Source organism: Brassica napus, chromosome C7, assembly GCF_020379485.1.
Source record: "Brassica napus cultivar Da-Ae chromosome C7, Da-Ae, whole genome shotgun sequence".
Lineage (NCBI taxonomy): Eukaryota > Viridiplantae > Streptophyta > Magnoliopsida > Brassicales > Brassicaceae > Brassica > Brassica napus.
Genome location: NC_063450.1, coordinates 3,297,901 through 3,316,868, shown reverse-complemented (window position 1 = coordinate 3,316,868; position 18,968 = coordinate 3,297,901). Strand labels below are relative to the sequence as shown.

The 18,968-nt window shown below is 45.3% G+C and overlaps 2 protein-coding genes across 2 annotated transcripts; one reads left to right on the top strand and one right to left on the bottom strand.

The window, feature by feature from the left end:
* The first annotated feature begins 1,180 nt into the window (after positions 1 to 1,180).
* Positions 1,181 to 4,473, top strand: LOC106376219 (WD-40 repeat-containing protein MSI4). The gene is made up of 15 exons (XM_013816285.3): positions 1,181 to 1,520; positions 1,668 to 1,731; positions 1,823 to 1,909; positions 2,002 to 2,064; positions 2,235 to 2,300; positions 2,411 to 2,485; positions 2,647 to 2,722; positions 2,797 to 2,992; positions 3,103 to 3,184; positions 3,265 to 3,338; positions 3,446 to 3,557; positions 3,645 to 3,719; positions 3,817 to 3,884; positions 3,966 to 4,065; positions 4,164 to 4,473. Exons 1-15 carry the CDS (start codon positions 1,255 to 1,257, stop codon positions 4,263 to 4,265), a joined length of 1,506 nt encoding a protein of 501 aa, XP_013671739.1. The 5' UTR covers positions 1,181 to 1,254; the 3' UTR covers positions 4,266 to 4,473.
* Positions 4,474 to 4,662: 189 nt separating this feature from the next.
* Positions 4,663 to 6,325, bottom strand: LOC106374524 (putative F-box protein At1g47790). Its single transcript, XM_013814528.3, has one exon. The coding sequence runs from the start codon at positions 6,000 to 6,002 to the stop codon at positions 4,884 to 4,886; it is 1,119 nt and encodes a 372-aa protein (XP_013669982.1). The 5' UTR covers positions 6,003 to 6,325; the 3' UTR covers positions 4,663 to 4,883.
* Positions 6,326 to 18,968: the final 12,643 nt, after the last annotated feature.

Below are 18,968 nucleotides of genomic sequence, written 5' to 3'. Positions count from 1 at the left end.
ATTTAGTGCTATTTTTGTCTTTTTCTCTTACATATACACTTAACCATATTTTAACCAATAGAAATATAAAATAGATAATATTGTTAATAAATTTTGCATTCAAAATATAAAATGACAATTAAAATGAAATAAAATTTTAACTCTAAAACGACAACTAATACGAACGGAGGGAGTAATATCTAACGAAACCTCAAAACTCATATGCAAAACGAATTACATGGACTAAACCTATTTTGTCTAGAAAAGTGAACCGGATTGGTTGGTAAATGTGCCGTCTAAATAATTTGAAATTTTAAGTTAGAACTGATTTGAGGAAAAATTACTAGAAGTTTTGGTTAGACACTTTTTTTTCTGGCACAATCCCTACCGTGTATTGGTTCGTCACCGTTTCTCCTCCGTGTATACAGTCTGAGAAGCCATGATTCTCAAACTTAAGACCCCACCGGGTTTATCCCGAAGAACTTTCTCACCGGTTGGTGAAGATCTCATACACTGTCGAAGGCCTCGTTTCGTATTTGGTTAACTTCCTCTATTGTTTGTTAAGTGGTGGGGTTTGTAATTAAAAAAATATTAAAAATTTCAAAATAAAAATTTTAAAAATAATTTCTAAAAGCATTTTTGAATTTGAAAAAAAATTGAAAAAAAAAACTGCAATTATTTTTGATAAATGTATAAAATGTTTGAATTTAAACACATATAATTCGATAAAGTTTTTTATTTTTTTATTTTTTATTTATTTATATTTATATATCTATAATGAAAAAGGTAAAAATATTTTTAACCTCTTTAAGAAAACCTCATTTGATTATTTTTTTTTCTTTGGAAGTTTTTTTGGTGACAAAAATTTAAAAATTATTATTCCAGAGAATCGATCATGTATAATTTAAACATGGACAACCCATTTTGATACATCTAATATATTACTTGGACTTTGTGGACAATTCAGTTGGACACAATTTAGATCATCAATATCCTAGAAAATTGAAATATCCATCTAAATAAGTCTAATTTGAATGGGGACAGAGACATTTCCATTTGACACTCGTGGTAACAGGATGTGAATGTTATTAAAAACACATATGGTGCTGTTTGTAGTTCGTGATATCGAACAACGTGCAGTCTTTACAGTGTTTGAAACGGCAGGCCATCCCCTTTTGTTTTTATTGTTTAGTGATTTTTTTTAATGGCAGTGTGGAGAGGGGAGATACGGTATTGTCTTACTGTAGACTAGAGAGTAAAATCAATAAAAGAGAGATGGAGAGCGACGAAGCAGCAGCAGCAGCAGCAGCAGCGTCTCCTCAAGGGAGCGGAGGAACCGTAACTCCGGCGCCGAAGAAGAGAGGCCGGAAACCTAAGATCAAGGAGGATTCACAGACTCCGTCGTCGTCGTCGCAGCAGAGCGGGGGGAAGAAGACGAAGCAGAGTGTGGACGAGAAGTACACTCAGTGGAAAGGGCTGGTCCCCATTCTCTACGACTGGCTCGCCAACCACAACCTCGTCTGGCCTTCCCTCTCGTGCAGGTCGGCCCTTTCTCTCTTCCTTCTAGGGTTTCGATTAACCGTAATCTGATGTTCGATTGAATTGCGTTTCCGGTAACTACGAAGAGATAGTTTAGCTGCTGTATTCATGTTTGATCCAGTCTTCTTTGTTGTTTGGGCTTTTCACAGATGGGGTCCACAGCTTGACCAAGCAACTTACAAGAATCGCCAGCGTCTTTACCTCTCAGAACAAGTAGGTTTCTCACTCTCTCTTGCTATCATTTCAGATACTGATCTCATTAGCTTATTTGTAACTTTTTTTTCTCTCTTGCTTGTGTCACCAGACTGATGGTAGTGTGCCCAACACTCTTGTCATAGCTAATTGCGAAGTTGTTAAGCCAAGGGTCGCTGCAGCTGAGCACATATCTCAGGTCATTAGTAGCTTTTCAACCAATATGTGCTCTTTTCCTCTCTACAATGAAATTTGCTGTCGTAACTCTATCTTCTTCATATGTGTTCTCAGTTCAATGAAGAAGCACGTTCTCCATTTGTGAAGAAGTACAAGACCATCATTCACCCTGGCGAGGTTTGAATTCTGACCACTCTAAGATATTCCTGTATCAACATTCTTGGTTCTAGTTCTGTTTCTTGCACAATTTATTGTATTTGCACCAGCTCATGAATTTACTTGTTTGGCACTTTGATGAGAGTAAAACCATGTTTTGATGTGTATGCATCACTAATTACCGATTGCAGGTTAACAGAATCAGGGAACTCCCACAGAACAGTAAGATTATTGCTACTCACACCGACAGTCCTGATGTAAGTGCTGCTGCTTCTATTTTGTTATGGTCGTGAAATTTGTTGGTTATTTGCTTTGTTTCAGACGTATTTCCAGTTTCAGTTATCTGAATACAGTATGTTGGTTTCAGGTTCTCATTTGGGATGTTGAAACCCAACCAAACCGTCATGCTGTGCTTGGAGCTGCAACTTCCCGTCCGGATTTGGTATGTCCACTTCTGAGAAATATCGTGGCAAATCATTGCTTGCGCTTTATTCTTTTTTTTTTCCCTCTTAACTTAATCATTGGTAGTGATATTATCTATTTGATTTCTTCTTAATTACTGCTACTTGTTTGCAGCTTCTGACCCATTTTTTTTTGTTGCAGATACTAACTGGACACCAAGACAATGCTGAATTCGCTCTTGCAATGTGCCCAACCGAGCCCTTTGTCCTCTCTGGAGGTATGTGTTTCTGTGATTTGTAGTGTCTGATCCTTTGTTTACACCAGTTTCTCATAAAAAGGTTCTTCTCTTAGGCAAGGACAAGTCAGTTGTTTTGTGGAGTATCCAGGACCACATCACAACGGTTGGTACAGATTCCAAATCATCTGGATCGATCATCAAGCAGACTGGTGAAGGTGGTGATAAGACTGAGAGTCCTTCTGTTGGCCCGCGAGGTGTATATCATGGCCATAACGACACAGTTGAAGATGTGGCATTCAGCCCGACCAGGTAACTTCTTAGAACAGTTTCCTCCTTGTAATATCTCTATTTTTCATGGAAAATGCTGAACTTTTCATGCTTTCTTGATGATGCTTCTGGTGAATTTTTGTATCGTGAAGTGCGCAAGAGTTCTGCAGTGTTGGTGACGATTCTTGCCTCATACTATGGGATGCAAGAACTGGCACTAGCCCTGTCACGAAGGTGCCATAGCCTCTTGATCCTATCAAAATTTTGAAGTTCTTACCTTCTGTTTCTTTTATATTGTTTTTTGTATTTACCAGGTTGAAAAGGCTCACGATGCTGATCTTCATTGTGTCGACTGGAATCCTCTTGACGACAATCTGATCCTAACAGGGTATGATAAAATAATTATACCTGCGCCACAGATAAATCATTAAGGACTTAGGGAAAGTGTTTAGAATATGCATACGTGTACTCATTAGATATACTTGAATGTTTCAGGTCTGCAGACAACACTGTCCGGTTGTATGATCGCAGGAACCTTACCTCAAATGGAGTTGGTACGCCCATCTACAAATTTGAAGGCCACAGAGCTGCTGTTCTTTGCGTTCAGGTTTCAACAACAGCTATTATGTTTCTTTTTGCATTATTATGCCTGTACTTTGTTAATTCTCTGATACCATCTTGTTAATCAACTCAGTGGTGTCCTGATAAGTCATCTGTTTTTGGGAGTTCTGCTGAAGATGGTCTCTTGAACATCTGGGATTATGACAGGGTGTGTACATAAGTCACTCAGATATGTCTGAAAATTATCATTTCTTATAGTTGATACTTAATTGCACTCATGTTTTGTTTGGTTAACTATCCATCAGGTCAGTAAGAAGTCTGATCGTGCAGCTAAAAGCCCCGCTGGTCTCTTCTTCCAGCATGCTGGTCACAGGTTCTTAAAGACTTGATTATAACTCTCTTACGTTACGTGTCTCATTTACTTGCTTTTAAGTGTTTATATATGCTTTCTTAGGGACAAAGTTGTTGATTTCCACTGGAATGCGGCGGACCCTTGGACTATTGTCAGTGTGTCTGATGACTGTGAGACTACTGGTGGAGGTGGAACATTGCAGGTAAACCTTGAAACACTTTCTTGGTACCTCATGAGAGCAAATTTTGTCGATAAAGAAAAGTAAATGTGTTATGTTTATACTATTTTCTTCTTTGGTAGATATGGCGGATGAGTGACTTGATTTACAGGCCGGAAGAGGAAGTTTTGGCAGAGTTGGAAACGTTCAAGTCGCATGTTATGACATGTGCCTCTAAACCTTGAGGGAAAAGAAACAAAAATATAACATTGTCTATCCATCTATCTTATCGCCTATGTGGTAAAACTAATGCGGTTTAGTTGTCGTTTTAGCGAGGAATACTATCTATCTTCTTCTTTAGTTTGTGTTTTGACTTGAAACTGGTTTCAATTTTGTTGGATTTCCGAATAAGAAAACAATTACTAATCCAAGTCCAATCCATTTTAATTTCGATTTTGGTGTTTTTGCCTTTTCTGTATAACTAGAAACTATATTCAAATAATGTTCTATGCTTAAATGTATAGATAGAATCAAAGTAAAGACTCGGAAAATATAATTATAAAAAAAATCATAAAGTTGCATAAGAATTATTTTTTTTAACACAACTTGCTTTCATTAGATTAATTTCTTGGACTACAATCACAAGAGGGAATTAAGAAGAAAAATGCGTCCATAAAGTTTTTACGACTAAGGCGAACGGCAGAGATTTAGTCACATTTTGCAGTGACGTTGAGAGCCAAAGGTGCATAAGCTTTTTGTAACTAAGTCGAACAGCAGAGATTTAATCACATTTTGTAGAGACGTTGAGAGCCAAAGTTGCATAAGAATATCATTCAAAGGAAAACGAAAACAGCAGTAAACTGTTACAAAGACACTTGACTATCAATGTGATTCGGGAAAACATGGAGCGCATAAGGTCGGTGTTCATTATGGAGAGATACCTTGTCTGCTAATCCCTTAAATTCAAATTTTCTCCAGCTGTTTCTCACCGGATCGTATAGTAAAATATGAGACGATTGGCTACGCCTTGTTGGTACAAAAATAAACTCGCCAGCATGAGTGAAACCTGTTAGTTTGAAACTCAGATAATCTAAATCAGCAAAAGGTAAAAGAAAGTCTTGTCCCGACCATATGTGTTTCTGTGCATCCTCCAAAATCCATAATTTTCTATGATTTGTTGTATAACTCATTCTACTAAAAAAAGCCAACCTTCCCTTATATGTTATCAGCAGTCCCGAAAAGTATCCCGAAGGTAGTTTTATCATATCGAACTTTTCAGATCTGACATCAAAGCTCATTACAACACTAGATGCTAGATAATATATCACACCCTCGATGTATCGCTCATATGTATCACTGGTGGGACGATGCTGAATATTAGTTTTGACATTTCTCCATGATTTTTGACCTGATCCCAATTTAAAAACTCGACACACATAACAAGTCCTTTTAAAGGGAAGGCACACTACTTTGTGTTTACCTTCAATGGGATCATATCCTAACAACAGTGTTGTCTTTTTCCAGTCCTTACATGGTATTGGTAAAATTGGTAAAGCTATGAACTGTCTCGTGCTAGGGTTCCAGACTATGGGGTTTTCTGATTTTTGAAAGCAGATCAAGCCATGGACAGATTCCTTAGATGAGAACAGATTATAACAACTTGGGAGTTTCATCATATGATGATGATCAAAAGACAGAGAAGAAGAGTAGGACCTGTTGTTTGAGTTCCGAGTATGCTGTGGAATAGAGGAAACATACAAGTCCGAGTCGTCATATTTTTGGAAACAGAGTAGAAGGCGCGGCCGTGGGAAAGATGGGTCGGAGGTGATTGATGACCAGAGCTTGGACACACAACTGAACCTAGCAACAGATTTCTCAGGAAGCCTTGAGAGTATCTCTATGGTTAGGTCGGTAGGAATCGATTGTGTTCTTCCCTTTCGGTAGCGTGTTTTCCTCTTCTTCTTCTTTTCTTTTGGCTCCATAATTTACTCAAAGCCCTAATTTGATCATAAGAGATCGACCCTTGTATATATATTATAAAATATATATAATCTAACATACAACAAAAAGGCAAAAATACTAAAACCTAATTTACGTATAGAAAAGGAAACACAACAAAAACCTTATCTCTCGTATAATGTTTGTGGAGTCTCGTGAAAACGTTTCAACGATGAGTAATCAGTGAGACTTAGTTTTCATTTCAAATAAATTGAAATTATGCCGAAAACACTTTTACAACCACTCTAAACATGGACACACAAAAATAAAAGTTAAGATATGGGTTGGTATTGAAGTATGAAAAAAAAAAACAGACAACAAATAAACACATTTCCATAGAACGCTTCAAATCTGATCCAGCTACAGCTACTAACGAACAAGCTTCAAGAATCCTCTATAAATATAAGAGATGGATTATATCCCTCCACAAAGCCCATCGAATAACATGCCTTAATCCAGCAAGTTGGATTAGTTTGGTCGGCTCGGATGCTAAACACGTCAGCTCGACCTTAGAGTACTTTTAGCCGGTCGAGTAAGCCGGTCGAGTAAGCCGACCGAAAGTACCCGGCTTGGAGGGAACCCCGTCCAGGCCCGCATACTCGGCCTCTCGCATCAAGGCCCAAAGAGGTACGAAATTAGGGCATCAAGGACATAAGACCTATAAAAGGGGGGAGAGGAAGCAACAGGAGAGGGACTTTTGGTGATTTTACATACTAAGCGGCCAGATCTAGGGTTTTAGGCGATCTCTTTGATCTTGTTGCTCTCTCACTTTTCTTTCACTCTTGTAACCCTTCAGTTCGAATCTAATAAACGTCTTTAGTCATCCCATTTATGACTTCTTTCACTCTAGTCGACTGAATCCCGTTCAAACAATTGGCGCCTACAGTGGGGCTGACTAAAGTAACGTCTAGATCTACATGGTTCAAGACGACGCCACCTTCGGTGCTCCGGGCGGAGAACCAACCCCTACGCCCGAAGCCGCGCCACCCATCGCCGCAGATTTCATGAGCTCTATCATGGCTCGACTCGTTCGTCAAGACGAAGTCAAAAAGACGACCAACGACCAATTAGCTGCTTTGGTCGCGGCACTCACAGCTCCCGATGGCCAAACGAGCCGTCCCCAACAGATACGCCGTCGCCTCTTTAACACCAACCCAACGGCGACCAGAGGCGACCACGTCTCAGACGACTCGGAGCCTAATGAAACCCTTCTCGCCGACCACCCCCCAGTAGGCTTCGATCTCGCAACCATACGCGAGATCGCCGAGCTCAAACTCAGCTTCCAACAAATGAGCGAGAAGATCCATCAGGTAACCAGCGCGGCTCCGCAAATCGAGAGCGTATTCGCTGCAACATCGCGCACCACTTTCTCTAGCGCTTTGACTAGTGTGCAACTCGGAAAGATAGAGAAGCTGCGCCTACCCGTGTACAAACCCGGCGGAGACCCGGTGGAACACATGACAGCTTTCAACATGGCGGTGGCGCGGGCTCGACTCCCCGATGAAGAAAGGGACGCAGGTTACTGCCAACTGTTCGTCGAAACTCTCCACGAGCAAGCCCTAACCTGGTTCTCCCAGTTAGAGGAAAACTCCATCGGAAGCTTCCGTGACTTGTCAGCAGCCTTCCTCAAGACTTACATTATGTTCACCAAGCGCAGCGCTACCGCCTCTAGCTTGTGGAACCTTAACCAAACCAAAGACCAGAGCCTCCGCGAATACATGGAGAAGTTCAAAGCCGTAGTCTCGGGGATTGAAATCCCAGACGGTATTTCCATAGACGCCCTGCGGAACACATTGTGGGTTCGTTCTAAATTCCGAGAGGATTTATACCAAAACCCAACTACGTCACTCCAGAATGCTATCGCGCGCTCTGATAATTTCATCCGAATGGAAGAAGATACTAATGTCATTCTCAGCAAGATGAACGCACCCAAAGCTCCAGCGGCTAAAAACGCCAACACGCGACAAGAACCGCGCCAGCATGCCCCAATCGACAAAAACGGCCGCAAAGACGGATACATGTATGTCGTCAATGAGAACAACGTGCCGGTTTCAACTCTCGTAGTCCATGGAGAAGGATGGAACAAGTGGGTAAGGGAGCTCGATTCGTCCGACAAACCAGTCGACGCCGTTTGCTCGACCCAGACTACAACAGCAGCAGGTTCAGCGGACCTTCCAGAACCGTCGATCTCACCAAACACTGCAAATATCACGACGTCAAAGGGTACGATACGACAGAGTGCAAGTCACTCTATGCGCACTACCTCTCATCCCTACCAAGTGGCGACTTCAAGTTCGAACCCCTAAAGGCTAAGCCGAAGAACGACAAGAGCTGAAGCAAGAATAAAGAAAGGAGAGCCCAGCGTAAAGCTACAGGCAAAGATCGACATAGCGAAACTCAACAACGGGATGACGAGGAGGATGCTCCGAAGAGTAACGGCGAGGGAGACTCCTCAGCCGACGAAGAGCAACCAGCTAACCGCAGGCGCATTGAGGTTACACTCTCTCAGCAAACCTTGTCGTAGGACGACGAGAACGATGACACACCTGTACTCGAAGATTTGAGAGATGTTCTGAAACGAAAGTTCGAATCCAAAAATAGCAACAGCTCGACGCAAAACGATCTCCGAACAACGTTGGATGCACGGAAGTCCCGGCGTATCTCAACAGGTGACACCGATCCCAAAGAACGCTCGAACGGTGACCTTTGAGATAAACTCAACGCAGGAGCATGCGATCTTCGCATCCGTCTCAATCGTTCGAAATCCACTGACCTCCGAAGGTGTTTGGAGCAAACTAAGACATCAAGCAACGACACTCCGTCGTAAAAAAAACGACAGCAGCGTACCAACCAATTTACGCGCTTTCTTAGACTCCAAGCAAGTAAAAACGCGACAACAACTAAATGTCATCATGGGCGGTTCTCCTCCTTGCGGAAACTCTGTTTGCTCCGTCAAGGATTACCGTCGACAGGTCGCGACTTCGCAGAGGTGGCCGACTAGGCCGCCAAGTCACCCTCCGATAAATTTTTTGCCGGATGACGCTGAGGGGATTCACGTACCCCACAACGACCCTCTTCTTGTCGTCTTTGGAATTGGGGTGTACGACGTCACCAAGGTCCTCACTGATACATGAAGCTCTGTCGACCTCATCTTCCGAGGAACTCTGCAGAAGATGGGAGTCGATCTCGACGATATAAAACCGTCCTCCAGAACATTAAACCGGCTTCAACGGATCCTCCAAAACAATACTAGGAACAATCCGCCTTCCGGTATGCGCATGTGGAGTCACTCGAACTGTCAAGTTTGCCGTTGTAAGCACGAAGGCCCCTTACCACGCTATACTTGGAACCCCCTGGATACACTCAATGCAGGCTATTCCATCTACTTATCACCAGTGTGTCAAGTTCCCCGGTACAGACGGAAAAATCAAAACATTGCGAGGGGATCAAAAAGCCGCTAGGGAACTCCTAGTCGCCACAGTTAAACTCCAACGATCGTCTCTATCGGTTAACTCCGTTTCTCCTCCAACCTATAAAGTCTGCTCCCAGGAAGGCGAAGTTCTCGAGTTACCTATTGACGATACTGATCTAAGCCGGACCGCAAGGATTGGTGCGTATCTGTCTGAAGATATGCAGCGGTCAGTTCTCAACTTTCTCAAGACGAATGTGTCCACATTCGCGTGGTCCATGTCAGACATGAAAGGAATTGATCCGACTATAGCAACTCACAAACTAAACGTCGACCCGACATTCAAGCCTATCCGGCAGAAGCGACACAAGCTCGGTCCCGACAGGTCAAAGGCTGTAAACGAAGAGGTCGACCGATTGCTCGGCGCGGGCTCAATTGCTGAGGTGCGCTACCCTGAGTGGTTAGCAAATCCAGTAGTCGTTAAGAAGAAGAACGGGAAGTGGCGCGTCTGCGTCGACTTCATTGACTTAAACAAAGCCTGCCCAAAGGACAGCCATCCTCTTCCCAACATCGACCGTTTAGTCGAGTCCACGGCTGGAAACGAGATGCTCACCTTCATGGACGCTTTCTCTGGGTACAACCAAATCATGATGCACCCCGACGATCGCGAAAAGACGGCCTTTATCACAAATAGAGGAACCTACTGCTATAAGGTCATGCCATTCGGCTTGAAGAACGCAGGAGCAACCTACCAACGGCTTGTGAACAAAATGTTCGCAGACAAGCTGGGCGTCCCCATGGAAGTATACATCAATGATATGCTTGTCAAGTCGCTACACGCCGCTGGTCACCTCCGTCACTTGCAAGATTGCTTCGAAACTCTCAACAAATACGGCATGAAACTGAACCCATCAAAGTGCACGTTCGGGGTTTCCTCAGGCGAGTTCCTTGGGTACATAGTCATGCCGCGGGGAATCGAAGCCAACCCGAAGCAGATCTCCGCGGTCCTGAACCTCCCAAGCCCAAAAAACAGTAGAGAAGTACAACGGCTTACGGGTAGGATAGCTGCACTCAACCGGTTCATCTCCAGATCCACCGACAAATGCTTGCCATTCTACGATCTCCTGCGAGGTAACAAGAGGTTTATCTGGGATGAAAAATGCGAGGAGGCATTTACTCAACTCAAGCATTATTTGACAACACCACCCGTTCTCGCCAAGCCAGATGTCGGCGATGTTCTATCTCTTTACGTCGCAGTGTCACAAGCAGCAGTCAGCAGCGTTCTGATAAAAGAGGACCGTGGTGAGCAAAAACCAATATTCTATACAAGCAGGCGCATGACCGGACCGGAAACGTGATACTCAACTCTGGAGAAGATGGCGCTGGCGGTCGTCGAAGCGGCGAGAAAGCTTCACCCATACTTTCAGTCACATTCGGTGGAAGTATTAACCGACCAGCCCCTCCGAACGATTCTTCAAAATACAAACAGGTCCGGAAGACTAACGAAGTGGGCTATCGAACTCGGTGAGCTTGATATCACTTACAAGAACATAACCGTGGCGAAATCTCAGGTTCTTGCAGACTTCGTCGAATTGGCCCTGGAGTTGGAGCAAGATCTCACACTCCCAAACCCAAACTGGACACTGCATGTCGACGGATCTTCGACTAACAAGGGCGCAGGTGCCGGAGTTCAATTACAGTCCCCGACCGGCAAACTGATCAGACAGTCTTTTAGCTTCAGCCTTCAAGCCTCGAACAACGAAGCAGAATACGAATCTTTGATCGCTGGACTCCGCTTAGCAAAAGCTGTCAAGGCCAAAGGCCTAAGCGCCTACTGCGGCTTGCAGTTAGTCGCCAGTCAGTTTAGCGGCGATTACGACGCCCGCAACGATCGGATGGACGCCTACCTCAAGATAGTACAGCGCTTAGCCGCAGAGTTCGAATTCTTCGAACTCGTCAAAGTTCCCAGAGGAGAAAATGTCTGCGCCGACGCCCTTGCAACCCTAGGAAGCAAGCTTCGGGACCAAGTTAAACAAACCATTCCAATACACCGCATTGAGAAGCCGAGCATCGATATCTCGACGGACCAAACCATCATCATTGCCCCAATCACCGAAACCGACACACTCGATACTGATGGATTCGGCCCTGACTGGCGAACTGAGTTCATCGACTATCTCTCAAAGGGGGAACTTTCAACCGAGAAATGGGCAGCCCGCCGACTAAAAACACGCAGTGCCCATTATGTCGTCCTAGACGACGAACTACATCGATGGACTGCGAGTAAAGTACTCCTCAATGGAAATGGTCAGGGTTATGGCCGAAACACACGAAGGCGCTGGAGGAAACCATTCGGGCGGACAAGCATTAGCAATCAAAGTGAGAAGCCTAGGCTTCTTCTGGCCGAAGATGAATGCAGATTGCGAGTCCTACGCTAGAAGCTGCGACAAGTGCCAACGGCACGCACCAAGCATCCATTGTCCAACAGAAATGTTACGAACGATGATCGCGCCGTATCCGTTCATGCGATGGGCAATGGATATCATAGGACCTCTTCCCTGCTCCCGCCAGCGGCGTTTCATTCTCGTCCTCACTGATTACTTCACCAAATGGATCGAAGCTGAAGCCTACGCTCAAGTCACCGAAAAAGAAGTCCGTGGTTTCGTCTGGAAAAACATTATTTGCCGCCACGGTCTACCGTATGAAATCGTTACTGATAATGGATCACAGTTCATGTCAGGCAACTTCAAGGAGTTTTGCAGCAAATGGAACATTCGATTAAGCCCTTCCACCCCTCGTTACCTGCAGGGAAACGGCCAAGCGGAATCCTCCAACAAGCTCATCATCGACGGCATTAAGAAACGTTTAGACCTGAAAAAGGGTCATTGGACCGACGAACTCGACGTAGTTCTATGGAGCCACCGCACAACACCAAGAGGGTCGACCAAATCGACACCTTTCTCTCTTGCATACGGTGTCGAGGCTATGGCTCCCGCAGAAGTTAACGTTTCAAGCCTCCGACGCTCGAAAATGCCCCAGTACGTCGAACTCAACAAGGAGATGCTGCTTGATGCCCTCGACGAAATTGAAGAACGACGGGACCAAGCTCTGCTACGAATCCAAAACTATCAACATCAGATAGAGAGTTACTACAACAAAAAGGTCCGAGCCCGACCCCTTGAACTCGGTTACCTTGTCATGCGCAAAGTGTTCGAGAACACTAAGGAGCTGAACGCCGGTAAACTCGGCGCTAGGTGGGAAGGACCTTACAAAATCATCAAAGTTGTGAAACCAGGCATCTACTGACTTCAAACGTCACGCGTAGAAGAAGTGCCTAGAGCATGGAACTCAATGTATTTACGACGCCTCTACTCGTAGAGACATAAAAAAAAAATACCGAGTTGATGCACCTCCGCGGTCACTTCTACTCGACCGAGTAAATGCGCTTCTAACGGCCACTTTCACTCGGGAAAAATGAACTACGAATGGCTTGATCCTCAACCGAGGTACGTAGGCAGCCTTAACCAGTCCAGCTGTAACAAAACCAAAGTCAAAATCTTGTTCTTTGTTTCGACTTCGATCGAGTAAATACCGATTGTCGAACCCAACGGCTCCCGTACCTCCAACAAGAGGTACGCGGACACTCACGTTCCATCTCCTAGCTATGTCCTGATCAGACATTTAGCCTAAGGACCCAACGGTCGCGAGTCACCTATGCCCAAAGAGCACTGACCGACCAAACGGAGTGAATCTTTAACCTTTTCTCGACTAAACGCGTAATGGATTAGCTACCCATTTACTCGATTGTCTTTGAGAAAACGGACGAAAGAACCTTCCACTCTTAGATTCAGTTTCTTGTTTTCAAAGTAGAAAAACGCATCAAGACGTTATCTCAATCGAAACACGACAAGAGCTGAACAAAGTCCCTTAGCGGGTTGTGTCGTTATCTATTTGCAAAAGCCAAAGGTCAGGAATTTATTATTTCTAGGCGAATATATCGCGAGACTCTAAAGATAACTGAAATTTACTTAGACAAGTTGCAAGTACATATAAGGAACACAACAACCCACAAATCTAAAGTCTGCTTGAAAACAGCGACTTACCGATAAAATGAAAGTACGTCTAGTGATACAACAACAGGGTCTATCAAGACCACAAACACAAAAAGTACAAAGAAGACGCAACACAGGCAAAGCGTCAAGGCGCAGAATCTTGACCATCCTCCTCTGGCGTCCCAAGAGCAGAAGGACCGACTGGGTCTTCAGTAGCGGCAGCAGTCGGGTCTTCCACCCGAGTAGGAACATGGACAAGAGAGGCCACACCAGGAGGCGGGGGAACATCTCTATTCCCGACTTCGTTGGTCGTCTCTTCCTCGACAAGCTGCAACGGCGACGTCTCCTCGACTCTATCGTCTTCCTCCTCTTCGTCTTCTCGTCCTTCAGAAGAAGAATCCGAGATGAGGACAGGATCCTCGATGCCCACGTTCTCGGTCTCTTCCTCTCAAACCGGAGTGTTGCCTGTCTCAAGGTTGTCCTTTCCGGGGACCTCCTCCAGGTTCTCGTTCTCTGGACGTTCATCAAGACCACCTCCCTCCGGGACCTCGACTTTCTCAGTAGGGACCAACGTGACATCAACAAATGGCTCCTCCGATGGCTCCTCGGTAATTTTGAGCGAGGTAATGAGCTGAGAAACCATCCCTGGTCTGATCAAATTTACGTTCGATCCATAAGGATCAAACGACGCTCTAAACCTGTCCTCGACGAAACGAGAAGGAAGAACCAGCGGAGAAATAGAGGTCGCTATCAGACAGCGGACCTACACAAAATTTCGTAGCCTCCGCCTCATAGAGTTTCGCCTGCTTGGCAAAGACGTCGATCATTTCTTGCGGGATCTCCGTCCCACTTGCCTTTATCATCTCGAGGCACTTTTTCGTCCCCGAAGCTTGACCGTACAGGTTCTTCGCTTTCCCAAAGGCGTTCAAGCGAGTAAAATGGTCGCGCACGCGACCAAAGCAGCGATTGGCCTTCTCGACCATAGCAGCTTCGACCCTTTCCCTCGGGAGTCTCTCAAGCGTTGTCTCTCTCCAATCAATTTCTCAACTGCAGCGTCCCTTTCTTCGAGTAGCTCATTCTTCTCCTTCTCAAGGGTGGGTCGCAGCCGCTTGCTCCAAACGAGTGTTTTCTCGGGTAAGCTCTTTCTTCGCCGCGCTGGAGGATTTGAGCTTACCCTCCAGCTCTTCGAACTTCACTCGAAGAATTTCTTTCTCCTTCGCAGCCTTCTCGTTAGCCTTCTTATGCGCCGCCCTTACTCTCTCGATGGCCTTCAACCTTGCCTGAGCAAGCTTCTCTGAAGATCCCAACTGGATCATCGTCTGCTTTAGAGCACTGTCGTACTTCTCAACAAGGAAGTTCATGCTCCCGTCACTCTGCAGAATGACAAACACGGACCACGTGAGATGGATGAACCCTATAAATCAAAGAAGGAGATAAAAGGTGAAAGGTAGCGCAGATACCCGCACTCTCGAGGAAGCAGCGTCGATGTATTCATTCTTGAAGTAAAGGTCTTCCAATTGCGGCATCTCCTTCGTCCCACCACGAATTTGACGCGTCAGCTCCGTGCACCTAAGGGGATTAAGGATTAGGGGAGTTGTCTCGTTGTAGGAAAACTCGATGCGATCAGGGAATTCGATCCTCCTTCTTTTTGCTACGGAACCTTCAGATCCAGATCTTTTTCTCGCAGAAGAGTCTGGAGCAGACCTCGCGGCCTCACCACCAGAACGTCCTTCTCGCGATCTGGTTTTCCTCCTTTCCCCCGACAGGTTTTCAGGAGTGCCGCTGGCCTCCCCAACCGCGTCGACTAAGGTCGCGTCAGCAGCATTCGCGTAGGAGGTAGAAGGACGGGGCTCTGCCTCAACAGACCTCTTAGTTCTCTTCTTCGGGTGACCGTCTGGCACCGCCCCAACTAAAACAGCCTCTTGCCCTTCTGCTAGGCCCTCACCTCTATCGGCAGAGGAAGCTGCCCCACCACGAGACCTTTTCCTCCCATCCTTCTTCTTTTTAGCCTTCGAACCCTCGGAATTCGCATCGAGGGAAGCAGACTCTTCGGGAGGAGCCTCGTCGGTCGCTCCCACCTTAGTCTTTTTGCTCTTTTTCTTCTTCTTGGGACCTGAAGCAGAAGTCTCTGCTCTGCCCCCTTGATCGATTGCAATAGGGCCCTCCTCTCTGAAGGCTCCTTCTTTGGAGGCCCCTTCTCGGGAGGTTCCACCACCTTCAGAAGTGACGTCGACTCCGGAGTGAGACGGTCCCTGAGGATCGACTGTAGTCAATTTCTTCGAGAGCAGTTGCAACTTCCCTTTTAACAGAGCGCTCAGATCCGGAACTCCATCCATTTCTCTAGCTTTGTCGAGAAGTCTCTGTTGTTCGCGAGTAAACAAAGGGAGGCGCGACTTACGGGGACTGAGAACGCAAGGAAGCCTCGACTCCCAATCAACTACAGAAGCAGAGAATCAACATGAAAATCGCAAAAGGAAACTCGAATAGGCCCTAAAAGCAACCAGCAGGCTTACCTCTAGCGATCCTAGCTTGCTGACGACGTATCCACTCCCGACTGAGATCCGGCCAACGAAGATGACTGTGCGCCGCGATCACTCGAGCACTCTCAAAAAACTTCTCGGGGTAGGCGATCGTGTTCGGATGACGAACTGCAAATACAAGGATAAGAAGAGTTAGGACTAACGACTAAAACGAAACTCCAACAGACGAGTCTCTACCGAGTTGTCGATTCCACAAAACGCGGTAGTCGTCCCCCGGCGGCTCTTCGAAAGCATGTTCATCAGATTTCACAAAAAAATACGCGCGTTGCCAATCCTGCGTCTTATTTGGATGACCGGTCAAGACGTTGTAATTCGAACGCATTTTCACCGAGAAGATCCCATTTGGCTCTGCCTTCGTGAAAGTCAGCTCCTCAAAGACCCTCACGCTCATCGAGATGTCCATCTCAGCTGCCATTACCATTACCCGTTCAAAAGTTGAGAGATGGCAATGTCTCGGCGGAATGCATAAGACGTCACCAACCGAGGGATCGGGAACCATAGCTTCGTATGATCCCCGAAATAGGACTGATCATACACGCACTGGTAACCAACCGGAGGCGACCAGGGACGCTACTCAACAGACAGGATGATGTAAGTATGGTGAGAAGCACAAGATCCAAACACGTTCCCCCACGACTGAGCCTGCGGGTCCCGTAGCAGTCCGGGCGGCAGCGGAGCCAACTCTTCGAAGATCCCACCAGGATGGTAAACAGTTAGACGACAGTCTATCTGGTCGAAACAAACTCTCGTGCGAACCCGTCTCGAAGGCGTCGAGGACCGATCAGACTCATCAGCGTCGCCACGTTCGGAACCAGTCGCAGTATCGCTTTGGTCTCCCCCTCTATTCTCACTTCCACTCACATCACTGCTCCCGACTTCAACACGATCCGCGCCTTCATCACAAATCATCCTATGAGCATCAGCGACCAAAAGACGCTGAGATAGAGTCATGTTTTCCGTGTCCCGAAGAGCATCGCGATGAATCAAGTCGAAATCGTCCAGCGGACTACCGGTCGCTGACACATCTCTGGTCGGACTCGGAGAATCTGCGATGTCCTTCCCTTTCTGTTCTCGTGAAAATCGACTTCTCGGAGGCATGTTCCTTAATTCAGGGGACGACTACAACCACCGAACGATACCAACGAGTCTATACGAAGAAAAAACCTATCTAGGAGAGAAAGTAAAAGTAGAGAGAAGGGAGAGAAAACGGGATACCTGAATCTGCAGAGAAGAATGACGAAAGCAAATGAGAGAAACCTATTTGTAGCAAAAACGAAGGCACGTTTTCCGAGCACAATCATTAGGTATACAAAGGCCTAAATGGGCCTCAAATGGCCGCCTAAATGCCCAGAAACTTACTCGCGACGGTTCAGTTTCTCACTTGAACCGGTTTTCAATCAGGTTGTCAAACCGGAATCAATTCCTGGTCTCGATTTGAACTGGCCCCCGGTTAACCAGCAAAACCGATCCCCGTCTTTTTATCCGAAATGATCTATCACCCGAGTAAACTGTATCCCATCATAAAAGCAGATAGGCAAGTAAGCGAGTCAAGACAAGCGCTACTCTGAGCGACCAGAGACGCCTACAGAACATCACGCGACTAAAAGCACATACCGACGACTAAACGGGATGGGTTATCCCTTGCATTAGAGCCTGCTATCCGAACAAACCTGACCCACAAATTCACTGAGACCGCCGCGTCGCTCACAAGTGAACTGGGGGGGACTTATTGTAGGAGATGAATTACATCCCTCCACAAGGTCCATCGAATAACATGCCCTAATCCAGCAAGTTGGATTAGTTTGGTCGGCTCGGCGGCTAAACACGTCAGCTCGACCTTATAGTACTTTTAGCCGGTCGAGTAAGCCGGCCGAAAGTACCCGGCTTGGAGGGAACCTCGTCCAGGTCCGCATACTCAGCCTCTCGCATCAAGGCCCAAAGAGGTACGAAATTAGGGCATCAAGGACAGAAGACCTATAAAAGGGGGAGAGGAAGCAACAAGAGAGGGACTTTTGGTGATTTTACATACTAAGCGGCCAGATCTAGGGTTTTAGACGATCTCTTTGATCTTGTTGCTCTCTCACTTTCCTGTCACTCTTGTAACCCTTCAGTTCGAATCTAATAAACGTCTTTAGTCATCCCATTTCTGACTTCTTTCACTCTAGTCGACTGAATCCCGTTCAAACAACAGATTATACAGATATGTTTCGAACCTTGATCTGTACTCTCTTCTTGCTGAGAATGCTCCTTCTTGAATGTTTCAACTGCCTCGATCTCTTATCTTGAGTATGCGGAAACTAACGAGCCTGATACCACTTTTACGATTGAGTTCGACTTGTAATGCGATTGAATCGAACTACAGAAAAGTACTCAAGACACAAAGTTTAAGTTTGTTTTCCCAGTTCGAGAACCTCATGTTTGGTTTGTTTAACGATTCATCAGGCTAGTAAGAAGTCTGATCGTGCAGCTAGAAGCCCCGCTGGTCTTCTTTCAGCATGCTGGTCACAGGTTTTCAGAATAAAAAACAATTACTAATCCAAGTCCAATTCATTTTAATGATCTTAATTTTATGTTTGATTCAAATTCAGTTCAGGTGTGTTTGCATTTTCTGAAGAACTATGTACTAAATAATTTTCATGGTTAAATATATAATTTGGTTTCAGAACATAATTCAACTCTCCACAAACTTTTATTAATTATATTTAATATTGTCATACTCTATCACATTTAACATGTATGGATCCAAGAAAATGCTTTTTTCAATGGTGTAACAGAAGTAGCTATGAATTGCGTCTCTTCCATTTTAATAGGGTGATACCAAATTTACAAACACATAGTAGTAGGTATAACTATAAAGGAGGTATTTAGGATCAAAGGTATATCAATCAAGTGTTTAGGGATAGACACGGATGGTTTATGATACAAAAAAGATTTTTACAAAATAAGTAA

What these genes read in the sequence shown, in the direction of transcription:
- LOC106374524 (XM_013814528.3), bottom strand. Translation starts at nt 6,002, where the DNA reads ATGGAGCCAAAAGAAAAGAAGAAGAAGAGGAAAACACGCTACCGAAAG.
- LOC106376219 (XM_013816285.3), top strand. Translation starts at nt 1,255, where the DNA reads ATGGAGAGCGACGAAGCAGCAGCAGCAGCAGCAGCAGCGTCTCCTCAA. An exon ending in ACATCTGGGATTATGACAGG is followed by an intron (nt 3,720 to 3,816) that starts GTGTGTACATAA and finishes ACTATCCATCAG; the next exon opens with GTCAGTAAGAAGTCTGATCG. An exon ending in TTCCAGCATGCTGGTCACAG is followed by an intron (nt 3,885 to 3,965) that starts GTTCTTAAAGAC and finishes ATGCTTTCTTAG; the next exon opens with GGACAAAGTTGTTGATTTCC.